At 37.8% G+C, this 17,827-nt stretch overlaps 1 protein-coding gene across 2 annotated transcripts; it reads left to right on the forward strand.

Moving 5' to 3' along the window:
• Window positions 1-1,294: 1,294 nt before the first annotated feature.
• LOC149836721 (mitochondrial fission 1 protein A-like) lies at window positions 1,295-17,299 on the forward strand. 2 transcript variants are annotated; one of them, XM_090007087.1, is made up of 5 exons: window positions 1,295-1,495; window positions 15,343-15,481; window positions 15,706-15,827; window positions 16,762-16,825; window positions 16,916-17,299. In XM_090007087.1, exons 1-5 carry the CDS (start codon window positions 1,403-1,405, stop codon window positions 16,999-17,001), a joined length of 504 nt encoding a protein of 167 aa, XP_089863213.1. In that variant the 5' UTR covers window positions 1,295-1,402; the 3' UTR covers window positions 17,002-17,299. The 2 variants fall into 2 exon arrangements, with proteins under 2 accessions (XP_089863213.1, XP_089863215.1); XM_090007089.1 differs by having other exon boundaries at window positions 16,943-17,299.
• The last annotated feature ends 528 nt before the right edge of the window (window positions 17,300-17,827 follow it).

The raw sequence follows: 17,827 nt of genomic DNA on the forward strand, positions 1-17,827 counted from the left end.
AGGATGAGACAGAGCAGGGCAGGGATATTGTGGGGAAAAGTGATGGGGACTGGTTGGGGCGAGGATCGTGGCAGGGCGGGGAAAAGTGTACGTCCATCCCCACCTCCATCCCTGAACATGGATGGATTTTAACCTTCGTCCCCGCTTCCATCCTCGTTTCATACCCTTCATCCCCGATCCAAACGGGGTGAGGCGGGGCCCCGCTTTCCCCCGGTCCACTGCTATCCCTACCTGTGACCTTGATTGTGTGTGGAGAACAACAAATAGGGGTGTCAACAGGTCGGATCCCGACCAGAGTTTCAATTACGTCCCTCAATTTTTTAATGTAAAAATGATAAAAAATATTATTTTATTGGGTATAACCCACGTCTGGTTCGTGTAGTTCTTATCAGGTTTGGGTATGGTTTTTTTATGGTGGGTCTGATTAGACTCGGGTCCCAACCAGATACTATACTAAAAAATCGGGGCCAAGTCTGGTTCCACCTAGGTCCAAACCAAACACGACCCGTTGACACCCCTAACAACAAAGGCGTGCTAAGCGCACCGCGATGCAGCTCGTGGAGGTTGGGCGCACAGCGAACACGGCGTTCGTTTCAGCTAAGCGTGAGTGCACAACGAGCAATAGCAAAACAGAGTGCGGGAGGAGCAAAACACGTAGGAGCGCGCGTACACAGCAGCGATGGCGTGCGTGATCGTGATCGCGTGTGCGTAGGTGTTGCCTTAAAAAAAAAATGCTTGAAAGGTAGTTTGAAGAGATTTAGAACTGGTAATAACCCCAGCTTGCCTTTCAAAAAAAACAAAAAAGTCTCGTCTTCGTTTCCTGCTTCCGTTTCCCATCCTATTCGTTTCGTTTCACCCAAAGGGTCATGTTTGGAAGGGAGACACTCTCATAGAAACAGAAAGTTTTGCTCATGAAAGTTTTTGATATGAGATTTTTTTTGCTTGTTTATGTAGCATGAGAGTGAAAAAATATTGGAAAATGAGAGAAAAGAGGAGGGTGGTGGTAAGGGTGAGATTGTGGGTGATGGTGAAATGTAGTAAGATGAGTGACGGAGAGTGTAAAATTATTTTTGTTTTAGAAAACATTTCTCCACCACTCTCGTGCATGAATGTTTCCTATAAAAAAAATATAGAAAAACTCTCACGGATTTTCCATTTTGCGTCACTTTTCCTAAGTCTTTCTCGCTTCCAAACGTGCTCAACAAGAAAAGCAACAGCCTTGCAACCCAAGTCGTCTTGCTTCTCCCATGGACGCACCCACTATTTAAAAGACCCACATTCTAAAACTGAAACCAAATCAGAAAACCAGAGAAAGAGAATCTACGTTTTCCTTTGACACTAACCCAAAAGGAAAAACCTTGTCTTCTTCTACTGGTGCTTCTTCTTCTTCATCTGTGGTGCCATGGATGCCAAGATTAGCAAATTCTTCGGATCTGTGAGCACTTTCTTCACAGGTGGAGATCAACTTCCCCGGACGGATCGGGCCATCATTGCTGTGAGTCGTCTCTTTCTTTTTCTTCTTCTTTCTTCTATTTTTTCGTTGTTTCCTGTGTACCAACTTTCCCATTCTTCAAAAAGTGTCGTCTCCCCACAAATCCTAAATCCGTAGAAAATGCTTTGGTTGATTCATTCTTTTATTTTTCTTTCTTTTTTGTTGTGGTGTTTCTTTTTCCTTGGGGTACCTCGGATTCAACTTTCTTTCATTGGGTTTTTTGAAGAAACGTGGAGCGGAATTAGTGAAATTGGTTGTTGGGTATTCATGGTTGAAGAATTTGCGTTGTGTTGATTTGATGATTTGTCTGTCGGCAGTATGGAGATTTGATGTTTAGTGGTTTTGATTTGTTTGTTTGTTTTTTTAACTTCAGGATTGATTTTGGCTTGCTTGATTGCAGAAAATTTTCTGGAGGTTTAATCCCCACAGTATCGTATGATAGGTTTATGAAAACCTGTTTGTTTGATTTCTTTCTTTGTGGTTTGGTTTTTTGACAGATCTGTGTTTAGATCACCAATCTGTACCTTGATAGTATGGGAATAATAAACATACCTTAATCTTTGGGGCATAAAAAGATAGACGTGATTGACCCTTGTGCATTGTTAGCATGTCCAATACGCTAGCTGCATTGAGAGATCATACCCTAGTTGCAGGCGTACCCATGAAATGACTAGTATTCGAGAAATTAATTTTGTGGTTGTTTTGTCATGGAAATATTTAAATATGTCCAAGAAATTAATATGGTATATAATCAACATGCGGGAAAAACTCCAAGAATCTAGTGGGATTTTCTTTTCTTGAGTCCTGCATACACTATCATAAAAGATTGGTAATGTTTTAAAACAATTGTTACCTCGTTGTAAATTTGTAATGCTTCTATTTACATGCGGGTTCTTTTGTTTGCTTTGATTTTTCTCCTTTTCTAAATTTCCAAAGATTTCTCCTTCTTTATCTTTTCTCGCTTATTTGTTTTCTCTTTAATTTTTGTTAGTGAATTCCTCCTAGTGGTGTCTGTGGTTTATATTGTAAAACTAATGACGATCATTTAGCAATGAAATTTTCATTTTTTCTTTTTCTATGGAAAATATTGAAAAAATTAAGAGATTTGAAAACTTAAAAAATATAAGAAAAAGAAATTTAATCATATAAAAAATAAAATGGATTTAATTTTTCTGATAAAAACATAAATATCATATCTCCTATTTGGGAAGAACTGACCTCCACATCTGCAGTCACATTCTCTGCTAGAATTAGTAACTAACAGTTCATGGCCATTCTTGGGCTGATTAACATCTGAGGACCCTGTGACAAAGAGAGAACGGTGTTGAAGAGCCAAGGATCATAATTCTTCAAACATGGCTTGTGGTATGCACCCAGTAAACATGGTCCCAAACACTTCGTATTCTGGTCCAAGGCCTCAAATGTTTGGATGTTTCCTATGTCACATGGGTGCGGGTGCGTGGATTCGGCACTTCCAAAAAACCCGGGTGCGGGGGTGCGGCAGGGGCAAAAATATATATATATATATATATATATATATATATATATATATATATATATATATATATATATATATATATATATATATATATATATACACGGGGGTTCCCCCGGCGCGGGCATTTTTTTTTAAAATTCCGCAGCCCATTTCCTAGGGCAAAACTTTTTTTAAAAAAAAAAAACAAAAAAAAATGGACCATCCGCAGCCCATTTCATAGGGCAAAATTTAAAAAAGGACCAAAATAACCCTGGGTGCGGTCAACGCACCCAGGGTCGGGTTGACTGCACCTGGTGCCACACTTGCACCCGCACCCGCGTCGAGTCGCGTCAACGCGGGTGCGGCACCCTGCTAGCCGAGTCCCCGTGACATAGGATGTTTCCTACTCAAAAACTAAGCTCCCAATGGCAGCAAGCTGGTTGGTGATGGACTTCATCTTGTGTAGATACTCAACCATGCTACAAGTGTCGCATAAGAGTGCAAACCTCTTCTTTAAGCTGAAATATCATTGGCGTAGAGATTTCTGTGAACCAGAATTGCCAGTTAGGGAAGCGGGAAGCGAGACACTTCCAAAATTTTAGGAAGCGGGAAGCGAGACACTTTCAAAATTTTAGGAAGCGGGACGACTTAGAAGCGAACTAGGAATCGTCTAAGAAGCGACCTAGGAAGCGAACTGGAAGCGACCTAGGAAGCGACCTAGGAAGCGAGGGAGAAGCGAAAAAAGAGGAAAAAGAGAAAAAAGAGAAAAAAGAGAAAAAAGAGAAAAAAGAGAAAAAAGAAAGAAAAATAAAAACACAAAAAAATGAAAATTAAGGGGAAGCGAGCTTCTCAATTTTTTTGACGCTCCCCAACACGTTTCGGAAGCACCACGTTTGGCGCTTTTGAAATGTGGGAAGTGCCCTTCCCCATGCCCTATGGCGCTTCCGGTAACCCTGATGTAAACCACTTCTGAGGATAAGGTGGTTGTCACATACATAACAATTGTTAAAATGTAAACTGTAATATATATATATATATTATTTAATATTATTATATTTTCTTTTATAATTTTCTTTTTCTATTTTTATTTATTTTCTTTTTTAGCATCTAGTTCAATAGAAACTAGATATTTGATCCAGTGTTGGAACTTGACTGTGCAAATAGCTGTTGGACTGTCCAACAACTATAATAAATGCTGTTGGACTATAGTCCAACAGCTATAATAATAAATGTTGTTGGACTGTAGTCCAACAACTATATTAAGAGACGTTGGAATCCAATGTCTCTTTTGGAGAGCTCAAAATGAGCTCTCCTCTCTCTTCCACTTTTTTGTATATATAGGGGTGAACCCCTTCAATGTAAATAATCTATGCTTCTTAAGCATTTTGTTCATGAATAAAGTATTATTTATTTTTCAAGTGTTCTTCTTTTTATACCCTTTCAAGGGTCATGCTTGTAGTGTCTCCAATAGACACTTGTTTGTGAGTTATTTGTGCATTTGTTGAAGACCACCATTTCATTACATGGTATTAGAGCTACGAAATCCTTAGATCTTGAAGTGCTTTCGCCTCGATTTCCGTGCCATATTTACAAAAGGTATTTTATCACCTTGTTCTTGGCTCAAGAAGATTTGTTTGAAGAAAGGCGAACTTGTGCTACAAAAAATTTTGGTTTTGTATCCTCTCTTATTCCTTTGTCTACTCTTTTTCTTTTCTTTTTATTTTTTTCTCTCTCTCCTCCTATTTATTCCTCTCTTACCCTTGTAAAAGATGGATGACAATGATAAGATCACCATCATTCCTATGAAGCTAAATGATACTAACTATGTAATGTGGGCTTCGATTATGAAACACCACATTTGGGGAAAAGGTTTATGGGGTATAGTGGATGGTTCCGATTTGGAACCTAAACTATCTCTTACCAAGAAAGAGGGTGATAAAGAGGTTCCTCTAACGGAAGAAGAGAAGAGTAAGGCGTTAGCCACTTATGAAAAGAAATGGAAAGAATGAAGGATAGGGCATGCAAAAATTATGTCATGGCTCATCAATAGCATAGACATTAAAAAATGCTCTAGTCTAGCTAAGTTTGAGCATGCCGATAAGGCTTGGGAATACCTCAAAAACATGTATTCCCTTAAAGATATTGCACATGTATGCAATTTACAAGATAAAGTTCGGACAATGACTCAAAAAGATAAAACTATTCGAGAATATTATAATGAGTTGTCCGAACTTTGGGAAGAGTTGGCTCTTCTTGAGCCCAAATGACATTGTGCCGAAGACATCGAGCTTCGCCAAAAGCAACTCGATATGGAACATTTCTATCAATTTGTGAATGGTCTAAGGCCGGAGTTTGAATCCACCAAATCGGCTCTTTTACATCGTGGAAAAATTCCTTCTATTGTTGATACTATAGAAGAGCTCACTATGGAGGAAAATAGACTTAGAAAAAGTACTCCAAAAGTTGATGATGACTCCGTTTTAGCTGTATCTAGACTGGAGAATCATACTCTTACTTACAATCCGCCTCATTTTGGAAGGCAAAACGACGACTTTGATAAAAGAAAAGTTATTTGTCATCATTGTCATGAACTGGGGCACTATAGGCCTCAATGTCCAAAGTTAAAAAGAAGAGAAGAAAAAAGAGTTGCATCTGCTGAATCTGAGTCAAAAGATCAAGATGCACTTGTGTCTATGGCTCAACTGATGGAAATCCTTCAACCTCTTCTCAAAGGGGTATCCTCCTCAATCGAAGCCTCAACTGGAGCGGCAGTTGCATCTTTCTCCGGTCCAGGTAACTTTCCTTGGCTTTTAGATTCTGGTGCTTCTTTTCATATGACCCCAAATGTTAATAGTCTATCCGAATGTCTTAAAAATAACTCAAGTGTGTCAAAGGTTTTTACAGCCGATGGCACATCTCTTGAAGTAAAAGGAGTAGGATGTTTTGAAAATCTTCAAAAATCCAAAAGATTTTTTATCCCAGAAGTTAGATATATCCCTAAACTTAATTTGAATATCTTATCTGTCTCGCAAATATCTGATTATGGATGTAATATCTCTTTCTCTTCTCATGGTTGTTGGGTACAGGATCGTCAGTGAGGGAAGCTGATTGGAGAAGGCCATAGAGGAGGACTTTATTACATGGACTTTTTGGAATTACCCAAGAATGCATTTTGTTATAATATTCAGAAATTAGAATTGGATTTATGGCACAAAAGGCTTGGCCATCCTCATATGTCTAAAATTCAATATTTTCCAAGTTTGAAAAAATTTTGTAATTCTGAAAATTTTTCTTGTAAAGACTGCATTCTTGGCAAAATGAAAAGGTTACCATTTCTTAGTAGAACTTTTGTTTCCTCACGACTACTTGAGTTAATACATTCGGATGTTTGGGGCCCCGCACCAGTTATTTCCAAAGGTGGTTATACATATTATGTCATTTTTGTTGATGACTTTTCTAGACATACTTGGATTTATTTTCTTAAACATAAATCTGATGTCTTTGCTAACTTCCAAATATTTCATAAAATGGTTAAAAATAAGTTTCAAAATGATATTTCTGTTTTTCGCACTGATTCAGGGGGAGAATTTATGTTCAACGAATTCAAAGACTATCTCAATTTACATGGTATTACACATCAAAGATCATGTCCACACACTCCACAACAGAATGGCCTAGCCGAACGCAAACATCGGCACATTATGGAAACTACTAGGACATTGCTAATTGCAAATCAAGTTCCAAAAAGTTTTTGGGCTGAAGTGGTCCTAACTGCCACCTACCTCATTAATAGGATGCCATCTTCCTCATTAAAGAATACAACTCCAATAGAAAAACTTGTTAATTTAACTCCAGATTATTCTAGATTAAGAGTCTTTGGATGCAAATGTTTTGTTTTCACCAACAAAAATGACAAACTCTCTCCTCGTGCAATCCCATGTGCCTTTTTAGGATATGCTGATAATAAAAAAGGCTACATGTGTTTCGATTTTCAAAATGACAAATTATATGTGTCAAGAAATGTATCTTTTTTAGAAAAAGAAAGCTTCTTTGAATTTGAAAAATCCAAGGATGTCACTGAATACTCGTTTTTAATTGATCCAACTTCAAAATCCAATGAATGTGATGTTGGATGTGACCTTGACAATGATCAAAGTCCTATTGTTGTTGAAAATGATGATAATGAAGAGCAAATCCATAGGGATGTTAGTCTACAATATTCAAGACGTAGAGAGCAAAATCTTCCATGTGCATTACAAAAATACTCTGAAGTCTCACCTAGAAGAACGTCTAGAATCTCTAAACCTCCAGAAAAATTTGTGTCTTATGAATCTTTTTCACCCACGTATAGGGCCGCCATTACATTAATACAATCATATGTTGAACCATCATCCTATTCTCAAGCAAAAAATCATATAGAATGGATAGAAGCCATGAAAATAGAATTGGATGCACTAAAAAAGGCCAATACTTGGACGATACAAGATATTCCTCCGAGTAAGAAACCTATAGGTTGTAGGTGGGTATACAAAATCAAAACCAAAAGTGATGGGACCCTGGAAAGATATAAGGCCCGTTTAGTAGCAAAAGGATATGCCCAAGAGTATGACATCGATTATGAAGAAACATTTGCTCCTGTGGCACGTATGACCACTGTTAGAACTTTAATAGCCTTGGCCTCCATTAGAACATGACCTATCTTTCAATTAGATGTCAAAAATGCTTTCCTGAATGAGAATCTCGTTGAAGAAGTATACATGGAAGCCCCACCTGGTATTAGTATCCCTAAGGGTAAAGCTCTTCGTCTAGAAAAAGCTCTTTATGGTCTTAAATAGGCTCCAAAAGCCTGGTATGACCGATTTAGTCATGTTATGCTTGATATTGGTTTTCAACCTTGTTTAACTGACACTGCTTTGTTTGTTAAGAAATCTGATGCAAGCATCATTATTCTTCTTCTCTATGTGGACGATATGATCATCACCGGAGGCGACAAACAGGGAGTTGCAAATATCAAATCTCTTCTTAAAACTCAATTTGAAATGACTGACTTAGGTTTATTAAGATATTTTTTAGGCATTGAAGTTGCTTATTCCCCTGGGGGTATTTGATATTTCAATCTAAATTTGCTCTTGATATCGTTTTCAGGTCTGGAATTACAGATGATAAGAAAGTAGACACTCCAGAAGTTGTCAATGTTAAAATGAAAATTGATGATGGAGAACTTCTTGATGATCCTACTCCTTATAGACAGCTTGTTGGAGCTCTTTCTTATCTTTCCATTACTAGGCCAGATATAACTCATGCGGTTCATACAGTCAGTCAATTTCAGCATGCTCCCACCTCCGTGCGCATTGGAGCGATTTTGCGTATTATTAGATACTTAAAATCCTCTCTTTCACGAGGACTCTTCTTGTCTGCTTCATCTTCATTAAATTTAATTGCATATACTGATGCTGACTGGGGAGGTGATCCCAATAATAGACACTCAACTACTGGTTTTTGTGTGTTCCTAGGTGAAACCTTAATTTCGTGGAGGTGCAAGAAGCAGCAGAAAGTCTCTCTTTCCTCCACCGAAGCTGAATACAGAGCCATGACAACCACCACTATGGAGGTTGTTTGGCTCAGACGATTGCTAGCGGATATGGGAGCTAAAGCAACGCAAGCTTCAAAGATGTGCTGTGACAACAAAAGTGCGATCTACATTGCAAGCAACCGGACATTCCATGAGCGCACTAAACACATTGAGATGAACTTTCACTATGTCAGAGATGAATACTTACATGGAACCATTGATCTGCCATATGTTACATCAGAATATCAATTAGCAGACTTCTTCACCAAGCCTCTCGCTGCTCCCAGATTTCACTTCCTCTTAGACAAACTTTCGCTCATTGTACCGTAAGTTTGAGGGGGAGTGTTAAAATGTAAGCTGTAATATATATATATTATTTAATATTATTATATTTTCTTTTATTATTTTCTTTTTCTATTTTTATTTATTTTCTTTTTTAGCATCTAGTTCAATAGAAACTAGATATTTGATCCAGTCAAGTTCCTGTTGGAACTTGACTGTGCAAATAGCTGTTGGACTGTAGTCCAACAGCTATAATAAATGCTGTTATAATAATAAATGCTGTTGGACTGTAGTCCAACAGCTATATTAAGAGACGTTGGAATCTCTTTTGGAGAGCTCAAAATGAGCTCTCCTCTCTCTTCCACTTTTTTGTATATATAGGGGTGAACCCCTTCAATGTAAATAATCTATGCTTCTTAAGCATTTTGTTCATGAATAAAGTATTATTTATTTTTCAAGTGTTCTTCCTTTTATACCCTTTCAAGGGTAATGCTTGTAGTGTCTCCAATAGACACTTGTTTGTGAGTTATTTGTGCATTTGTTGAAGACCACCATTTCATTACAACAATAGCTTGATTATTCTTCACCTTAATCCAAATGTGCTTGATTGGGGCGTAAAACATCTGAGTTGGGACCTTTCTCATCCATCTCTTCACGGGAAAGGTACTCTTGCCTGGTGGGATTAGAATCATTCAGGCATCCCATTAATCCCAAACTACAAATAAAGGTGGTTGTTTTTTCTGTGTGAGGGAATTAAAGGAATTCAGCTTTTCTGCAACCAGCTGAGGCAAAACAGATTGTGATCATATGTAGGATCCCGAGACGTAGTTTGAAAAACGAGATTTAGAACAAAGAAAATATGATCAAGGAAAAATACAAAGATTAGAACATGTATAAAGAAATCAGGTTGAGGCAAGAATCAGCCCTGAAACCTTGTTGATGTCAACCAATCATGTCTGATGACATCAATCAACTATACGGCTGACATTAGCAATGGTACGATCCTTTTGGATCTGTTTCTAATGTGAGAAAAAATGATCATATCTGTTGATTTGATCTTATATTAATGGTGCACCATAGAAAAAGGAGGTATATGGAAAAGAAAATGAGAGAAAAGGTGGGTTTAGTGAGAAAAGTGTGGTTATATATATATATTGAGTTCTCCTAATCGTCCATATGGTGTCGCCAGTGCTGATTGTTTATGTTTCAAGCAATGTTTGATAAATCTGACCCCACAGGTGTTTAGCATGGCCTATTTGCTAGGAATTGACTATTGGATTGTGTATTTTCAATGAAAAAATATGATTTTATGAGTTATTGAATTTATGAAAATTCTGAGTTGTCAATTTCTGAAACTTTATAAAAACCTGCTCATATGTCATAATTGTCATGAAATGGCACAGATCCCAATGCACTTCAGAATGTGTCCCATGTGCCAAGAATACAATGTAGTTGAACACATATTTACAATAGAAATACCCATAGAATACCGGACTTAAAAATAATCAATTTCATTAAGGATGAAATTCAAACAATACAAAAGAAATGAAAAATTATGAAAGAACTTTACTACAAAACACTTATACAGTTAAAATCTAAGAAACTACCCATCACTCTCACTTCTACAAAGGAACACACCCACCCTTTATATAAAGAATAGGAAGGAGAAGAGAGGGATTAAAAGAAGATAAAGGGGGACCAATCTAGTCGTTGGACTAGGTCCAACGGCTAGTTTGACTAGATGTTGGACCTAGTCTAGCCATTGGACCAACAGTCCAATAGCCAGCCATCCCCAAGTCAACCAATAGTTGACTTGGGTATATATATATAATATTATATACATATCTTAACAATAATTAGGTGATTTGAAACCTAATCCTTGTTTGTAAGGTTAGATTCCAAAAAAAGAACTAAAAAGTGAAAATTAAGGGTGCATTTGGGTTCATGTGAATTCTGAAGAATGAAAATTAAGGGTGTATTTTTTCAAGAAAGAGAATTCTAAAAATTTAGAATTCCTCTATTTAGAGTTCCCACCTAATTAGGTGGGAACCCTAATTCTCCATCTACTGAGGTATCGGGGATTCCATCTTGATATCACCCTCGATCGTCCTCTCTCACTCCCCCCCTTGTGCTCGTCCCTCTCTACCTCCCTCCCTCTTTCTCCTCCTCCTCTTTCTTTTTTTCTCATCTGATTCCTCTCCTTTGAGTGCTCCACCTTCCTCTTTGACATGATTGCCGCCACCGGTGAGCCTAACTCTATCCACGGGATCAACATATCAACTATTTGCATCACCCTCGTCCTCTTCCTCAGTAATGTTGGATGAAGGGGAAAGAAAAGTCGTCAGGGAGGTCGAGGGTGGCAAAGAGGTCGTCGAAGGGGGGAGATTGTGTGACCACTAGTGGTAGTGGTGGTGGAGGAGATGGTGAGGTTTACGGTGAAGATTTGGTAAAGAAAGGCAGGAGAGACGAATTGGGACAGGTAGCAAGCTGAGAGAGAGTTGCTGGCATATCATACGAGGTACGAGTGGATGTACTCTGATCTCTGAATTTCAGGTCAAACTTCTGCCATAAGGTGTTGGTGGGGAGCAGTGTTGTGAAAAGCGTTGAGGCGTAGCGAGGCGTAAGCCTCGAGGCGCAAAGCGTAAGCCTCAAAATTTTTTTATTAAAACTTAAAAAAAACTATAAAAATTATCTAAAATTATAAATAAATAAGAAATGCTTTATTGATGAAGCAACAACCAACAAAAAATAAAAAATTTCAAATAAATACGGAAAAAATATGAACTACAACATAGAATATCAGTAAGCATCCCTGTGGACAAAAAACAAATGAATTATTCTTTTCTAAAAAGAATCAAAACTGCCCTGGAACTTAACACATAGATCACTTTCTGTCAATGTGCTTAATACAGAAATTCAAAACTGTCATTAGGCTTAATACATCTATATCCTGTTATGGAACTTAACATAAATAAATTTCTGTCAATTTTCTTAATACAAAAATTCATCAAAACCAAAAACATGCAAAGTAGGGATTTCTACGTAATTATTCTTTTTGTCAAACACACGTATCAGATTATTAAGTTTATAAAAAAAATTTTAATGCTGGAAAGGCATATCAGATAGACCTGCAAATTATCATCAGAAGCAAAACACGTAGATGTAGGGATTTCAACTTATTATATATTTTTTTCCTCAATGTCAAATCTGCATATCAAAAATTTTCCCTAGGCTGGTAATGCATATCAGGTGTATTTGCAGATTTTCATTAACAACAAAAACACGTAGGTACCGCAATTTCAACATATTATATCTTTTTCACTGTCAAACACGCGTATCCAAATTTTCCCCAATGCTGGAAATGCATATCAGGTGTATTTGCAGATTTTCATTAAAAACAAAAAGCACGTAGATACCACGATTTCAACATATTATATCTTTTTCACTGTCAAACACGCGTATCAAAATTTTCCCCAATGTTGGAAATACATATCAGGTGTATTTGCAGATTTCCAGCAAAAGCAAAAACACACAGTTGCAGTGATCGTATCCATTAACATACAAAAAAATTAACCATCTAATGAAACATAAAACTCTGACATTTTTTAATGTAACACCAGGTTTCTGTACATGAAAGAAAACACAGGACCCCTAACAGAAACACGACAGAATGTATTTGGCACAGAATCATCCGGACAAAAATAAATAAAATCACGCCTCATAGCAAAGTGCGCAGGTTTCTAATCTTTTGTTTTTCTTTTATTTTCAGATGCATATTAAGAATGCCGAGCACATTCAGAGGTGTATTGAAAACGCAGAACACCTTTGTATGTGTATTGAAAACACAAAACATACTCGGAAGCATCTTGAAAACGCATAGCACATTCAAAGGTGTATTGAAAATGCAGAACACATTAACTGAAAACAAAAAGAATAAATTAGAATAGTTGAATGCATTTCTGTGCATGAACTACGGCAAAAAGAGAGACAAAATCTGTGCATCTGTGCATTTTTTTGTATTACGCGAGAGACGGGAGAAGAGATAAGAAGAAGAGGAGAACGAGAGAGCAAAAAAAAATCCATACCTGTTTCGGGGCTCCACCACGCGAGAGAAAATGTTGTGAGCCTGTGAGAGCCGTGAGGGAGAGAAGGCTGTGAGAAAAAAACAAAGATAGGGGGTGAGAAAAAAAATCAAAACACATAAAAGGGGTAGGTAGGGCTTTGTTTAAGCCTTATTTTTTTGGTCGAATGAGGGTTTTGACCCTCATTTGACCAAATAAATCGAGGCGTGTACGCCTCAGTCCGAGGCGTGCCTCGCCTCAAGGCGTGCGCCTCAAGGCCTATGAGGCGCACGCCTCAAGGGTATTGCGTTTCAAGCCTGCGCCTCAAGGCACAAAGGCCCTCGCCTTGAGGCGAGGCACGCTTTTTGCACCTTGAGGCGCGTTTTTAACAACACTGGTGGGGAGGGTTGGTTGCCAAAGATCGTCAGAGAAGAAGGGTGGTGGGTCTGGGATGACTGGGAAAGGTGGTTTCACGATGGGGATGGTTGTGGTGGTGGAGATTGTGGTTGGAAGGGTGGTGACAAGAATAGGAATGAGAGCGGTGGGGATGGGGATGGGGGTGGTGGCGGTCGGAATAGGATCAACGGTGGTGGTGGGAATTGGAGCAGAAGGAGTGGGGAAAGATGAGGGTTTTATTTTTTGGTATATTGCAAGAAAAAATATGGAATTAAAATAAGAATTCTCAATGGATTTTTTTTTAGCATGCTTGGGCTATCCAAACAAGAGAATTAAGATTAAGATTTCTCTTTCTTCACATTTCTATGGAATGCTGATCTATTCACAAAGGCTCTTGGGCATGCTCGGTTTCATCTTCTCAAATCCAAGTTGGGAATGGTCGATCCCCCCATTCTCCAACTTGAGGGGGCATATTGGAAAATCTGGTAAAAATATAACAAATATGGTGGAGCTGATCAGGATACAGCCAACATTTCCTAAAATCAAGGAAGTAATCTGATAATGTGTGGAGCGGGTGGAGCTGGCTAGGATACAAGATACAACTAACATTTCCTTTCATAAAATCAAGGAAGTGGTTGAGCTTACCCAAGCTCTCTCACGTATAATCAAATGCAGCTGAAATCAAGGGACCGTTTTATTTTTACTGTTGTAACTTTCATTTTTCATTTATTATATATACAAGAGTTCTTAAATGAAAAGTAGTTAAGTTCTTCCCATCGTTCTTATCTTATAATTCTTCTCAAGTGAATCCAAATGCACCCTAAGATTATCCACTCTCCTATATATATATATATATATATATATATATATATATATATATATATATATATATATATATATAGAGAGAGAGAGAGAGAGAGAGAGAGAGAGAGAGAGAGAGAGAGAGAGAGAGAGAGAGAGGAGTAGGTGCCCTACCACGAGCGAACGGGGGTTTTCGGTGTGATTTTCGCAAAATTGCTTCTTATTGACTCTTATTGCAAACTTGTTTTATTCGTAGATTGGATTTTTTTATCTATAAAACTTCAAAAATTTAAAACCATTGATTTTTAGCACATTATAAAAATCCTAAGTACACATCAAAAATATCTGCTACACAAGGTGGTTCTTAGGTTTTTTTTACCACGGAGATATCAGTATGGTCAGATTTGCCAAGAAACACATTTAAAATCGACTTTCGAAAGTAGTTTGTACCGCTTGTACTTTCCTTTAGTTGGACAGACCTCTTTGCCTATATATATATATATATATATATATATATATATATATATATATATATATATATATATATATATAGAGAGAGAGAGAGAGAGAGAGAGAGAGAGAGAGAGAGCTGTGAAATCCATAGGTACTAAATCTGTGGTCAAACACGCTCACCGTCCATCACGCGCGTTGATTGATGGCCAGCGCAAAACAAAACAAAAAATCATGTTTTTGACGAGTTTTTCCATCAAAGGGGCATTAGCAGCAACAAAATTGTCTCACTAATGCTCTGAGCGGAAAAATGAGCATTAGCAGCGACAAAAATCACCGCTAATGCCCCTTCGGCAGAAAAACTCGCCATTTTGAAGCTATTTTTTTTGCGCTTGACTGTCCATCAATGCGCGCAATGGACGGTCAGTGCGATTGACCACTGATTTAGTACCTAAGCATTTCACAGCTACCAATTTTTCTATATTTATATAGTCAGCCGTATTGTTGGCTGATGTCATCAGGCATGATTGGCCACCCAAACTGACTCCTTTTTGCCAACAGCTTCCTTCCTCAAGCCATTTCGCTCCATGCATTTATTTAACATTATGGAGAAATAGTATCTTTCGAGCAGTTTTCATCATTTTAGTGTGTTAAATTCCTTTATTTTTATTTCTGCATAAACCTTTTATATCCTTCCTGCAAAATTTTCCTCGTTTATTTTAATATTTCAATGCACCATTTCATATGCAGTTACTTTTTAATTATGATATTCGTCTATTTTAATTACATCTTCTTCTCTGTGCGATTGTAGGGCTGTGAGAGAGAAGTTTTAGAGGAGGAAGCTGCCATCTCAATTGAAAGAAAGAATGAAAGCATAACGGGGCTCTCTTGGGCTCTTGTTCATTCGACGCAGCCAGAGGATGTGCAACGTGGAATTGCAATGCTAGAAGGTGATAGTGTTGCTTATTAATGTTCAAGTTCTAGAAGCAGTGGTGGAGTCTGTTTCTTTTATCCTAATAGGTCTTAAGTTCTTTGAGTTTTCCTTCCCTTCCCTATACAGTGTTACTTTATTTCTTGCAAACACATTTTGTAGCTTCATTGAATTAGTTGCATGGTTCAGATCATTGTACTTTTTGGACTCTTGGCCCTTAAAAGATAAAGCTTATGTTTTCAGCTGCTCTGGATAGCTCTACCAGCCCTCTCCAAAGGAGGGAGAAACTTTACCTTCTGGCTGTGGGATACTACAGAAGTGGAGACTACTCTCAAAGCCGTCATCTTTTGGAACAATCATTGGAGGTATTTATGACACATTTATAAGAAATGCAGACAAATGTTTTAAATGGACTCAATAGTCTCAGGAAAGTATATAACTTGATAAACACGGTTGTGGTTTTTGGAATTTTACAGAAGTACCCTGCGTGGTGCAGCTAATGTAAGATGTTACTGTGAAACCTGAAATTTATTATTGTTGGTAGGGCTGGGAAACAAGCTGAGCAGCTCGTGATTCGGCTTCGTTCAGCTCACCATGAACTAGTTCATGTTCGGTTCATGCAGCTGGCAAGCCAAACCACGAGCAGCTCGTTAACAAAAAATGAATTGAGCACGAACAATGGGTGCTTGGCTCGGTTTGGCTCATGTAAGCTCGTAAGAATATAAGATATAGAATTTAAGTGCAATAATTATTTATAAAAAGCACTTTTGTACAGTTGGTTAGATTACAAGGCATGTGGAAGAGTGGTTTGAAGTTCAAATCCCATCGCTGACAACATTAACTTCTATGTATTTTTTACACGAGCCAGCTCGTGGCTCAGCTCAGCTCGTCTACCTATGAGCATGAGCCGAGCCGAGCTCGAGCTGAGTTAAATCATAAATGGCAAGCGAGCCAAGCCTGAACAAGGTGGGCTCAGCTCTTTTACCACCCCTAATTGTTGGTGAAGGTTGGTATTCGCTGTCTTCTAGAAGCTACGTAACATTGTACAATCATGAGAGAGAGAGAGAGGGATGTCCTGTATCTAAATGTTGCAAATGATGAACCTGGGTATTGCAGAAATGCCAATGCACAAGGTTGTTTTATGTTATTTTATTGGTGGGGTGGCAGCTCTTACCCTTCATTGTATATTTAATGCATATTTTATGATTATGGTAGGGAACATGGTATAGTCTTCTGTATTTTTCTTGTTTTATTTTTTGTTTTCCAAATCTGAAGTGTTTTGGCACCATGATTTTTCAGATTGCGCCAGATTTTCGCCAGGCTCTGTCTCTTCAAAAGGTGGTTGATGATAGAATAGCCAAAGGTGTGGTTGACTTCTCTATGATATTAATTCTATGTCTTAGCAGGATATGTATAGAGTTTGACAAGCTAGCAAGTAATTCTTTTTGAACAGATGGTGTGATCGGCATTGGCATCGCAGTTGCTGCAGTAGGACTTGTGGTTGGGGGGATTGCTGCTGCTTTGGCTCGTAAGAATTGATATGCCTTTTTCTGAAATAGGCTATAATATAGTAAACAAATGAAAAAATAATGAACAGGATGGCAAAAAATAGGCTTGAGCCTCTGTTTTGGATATACATATATGAATGTAAATTGAAAACTCATGAAAGTTGCACAGAGTTCACTCCTTTCTACCGGATACCACTGAGAACTGTTTTGATTCTCTCTTTTCGAACGAGGTAGTTCCTGAAGGTTGTTTTGATTTATTTTAAAAGAAACAATTGTTTCATCCTGTCTTCGATATCTTGCAAGTATCATTATTATATTTTTTTCTTTTCCATTCTTGGTTTGTCAAATTGGCCCTTAGGAACCTGCCATGTTTGCTTCTTTCTGTACTCTTTTCATGCAAATGCGCATTGGTTCAATTGGTTGAATTCCTTTTACTTCAGTGCAATTTGTAACAAAATGATGATGATACTAGTCGAATTGGAAACTTTCATGTGGATCGATTCTCTTAAATGATTGCTCCCGAATGTCAGTCTGCTTTATGCATTCATTTATGCCCTCATTGAGGCCTAGGATGTTTGTGGCTAAGTTGTGTGTGCAATCTATAGTTTTGAAATGTTGTTTGAAAGGCTTTCTGGTTGTAATGTAGATGTGTTAATAGAAAACTTTACAAAAATCCTGTTTCAGGTTGACATTCTAACACTTCCTTTTTTCATTTGTGTTTCAATGACACGCTTGATCCTAAAAATGTTGGACAAATCCGAGGGTTTTCCTGTATGTTCATCTCAGTTGACCTTTTTTTAATCAAACAAAACAGTAAAAATGGACTCATTATTGATTTATTTCTTCAATGAAGGAAC

This window comes from Nuphar pumila, chromosome 5 (assembly GCF_984573655.1).
Source record: "Nuphar pumila chromosome 5, dmNupPumi1.hap1.1, whole genome shotgun sequence".
Classification (NCBI taxonomy): Eukaryota; Viridiplantae; Streptophyta; class Magnoliopsida; order Nymphaeales; family Nymphaeaceae; genus Nuphar; species Nuphar pumila.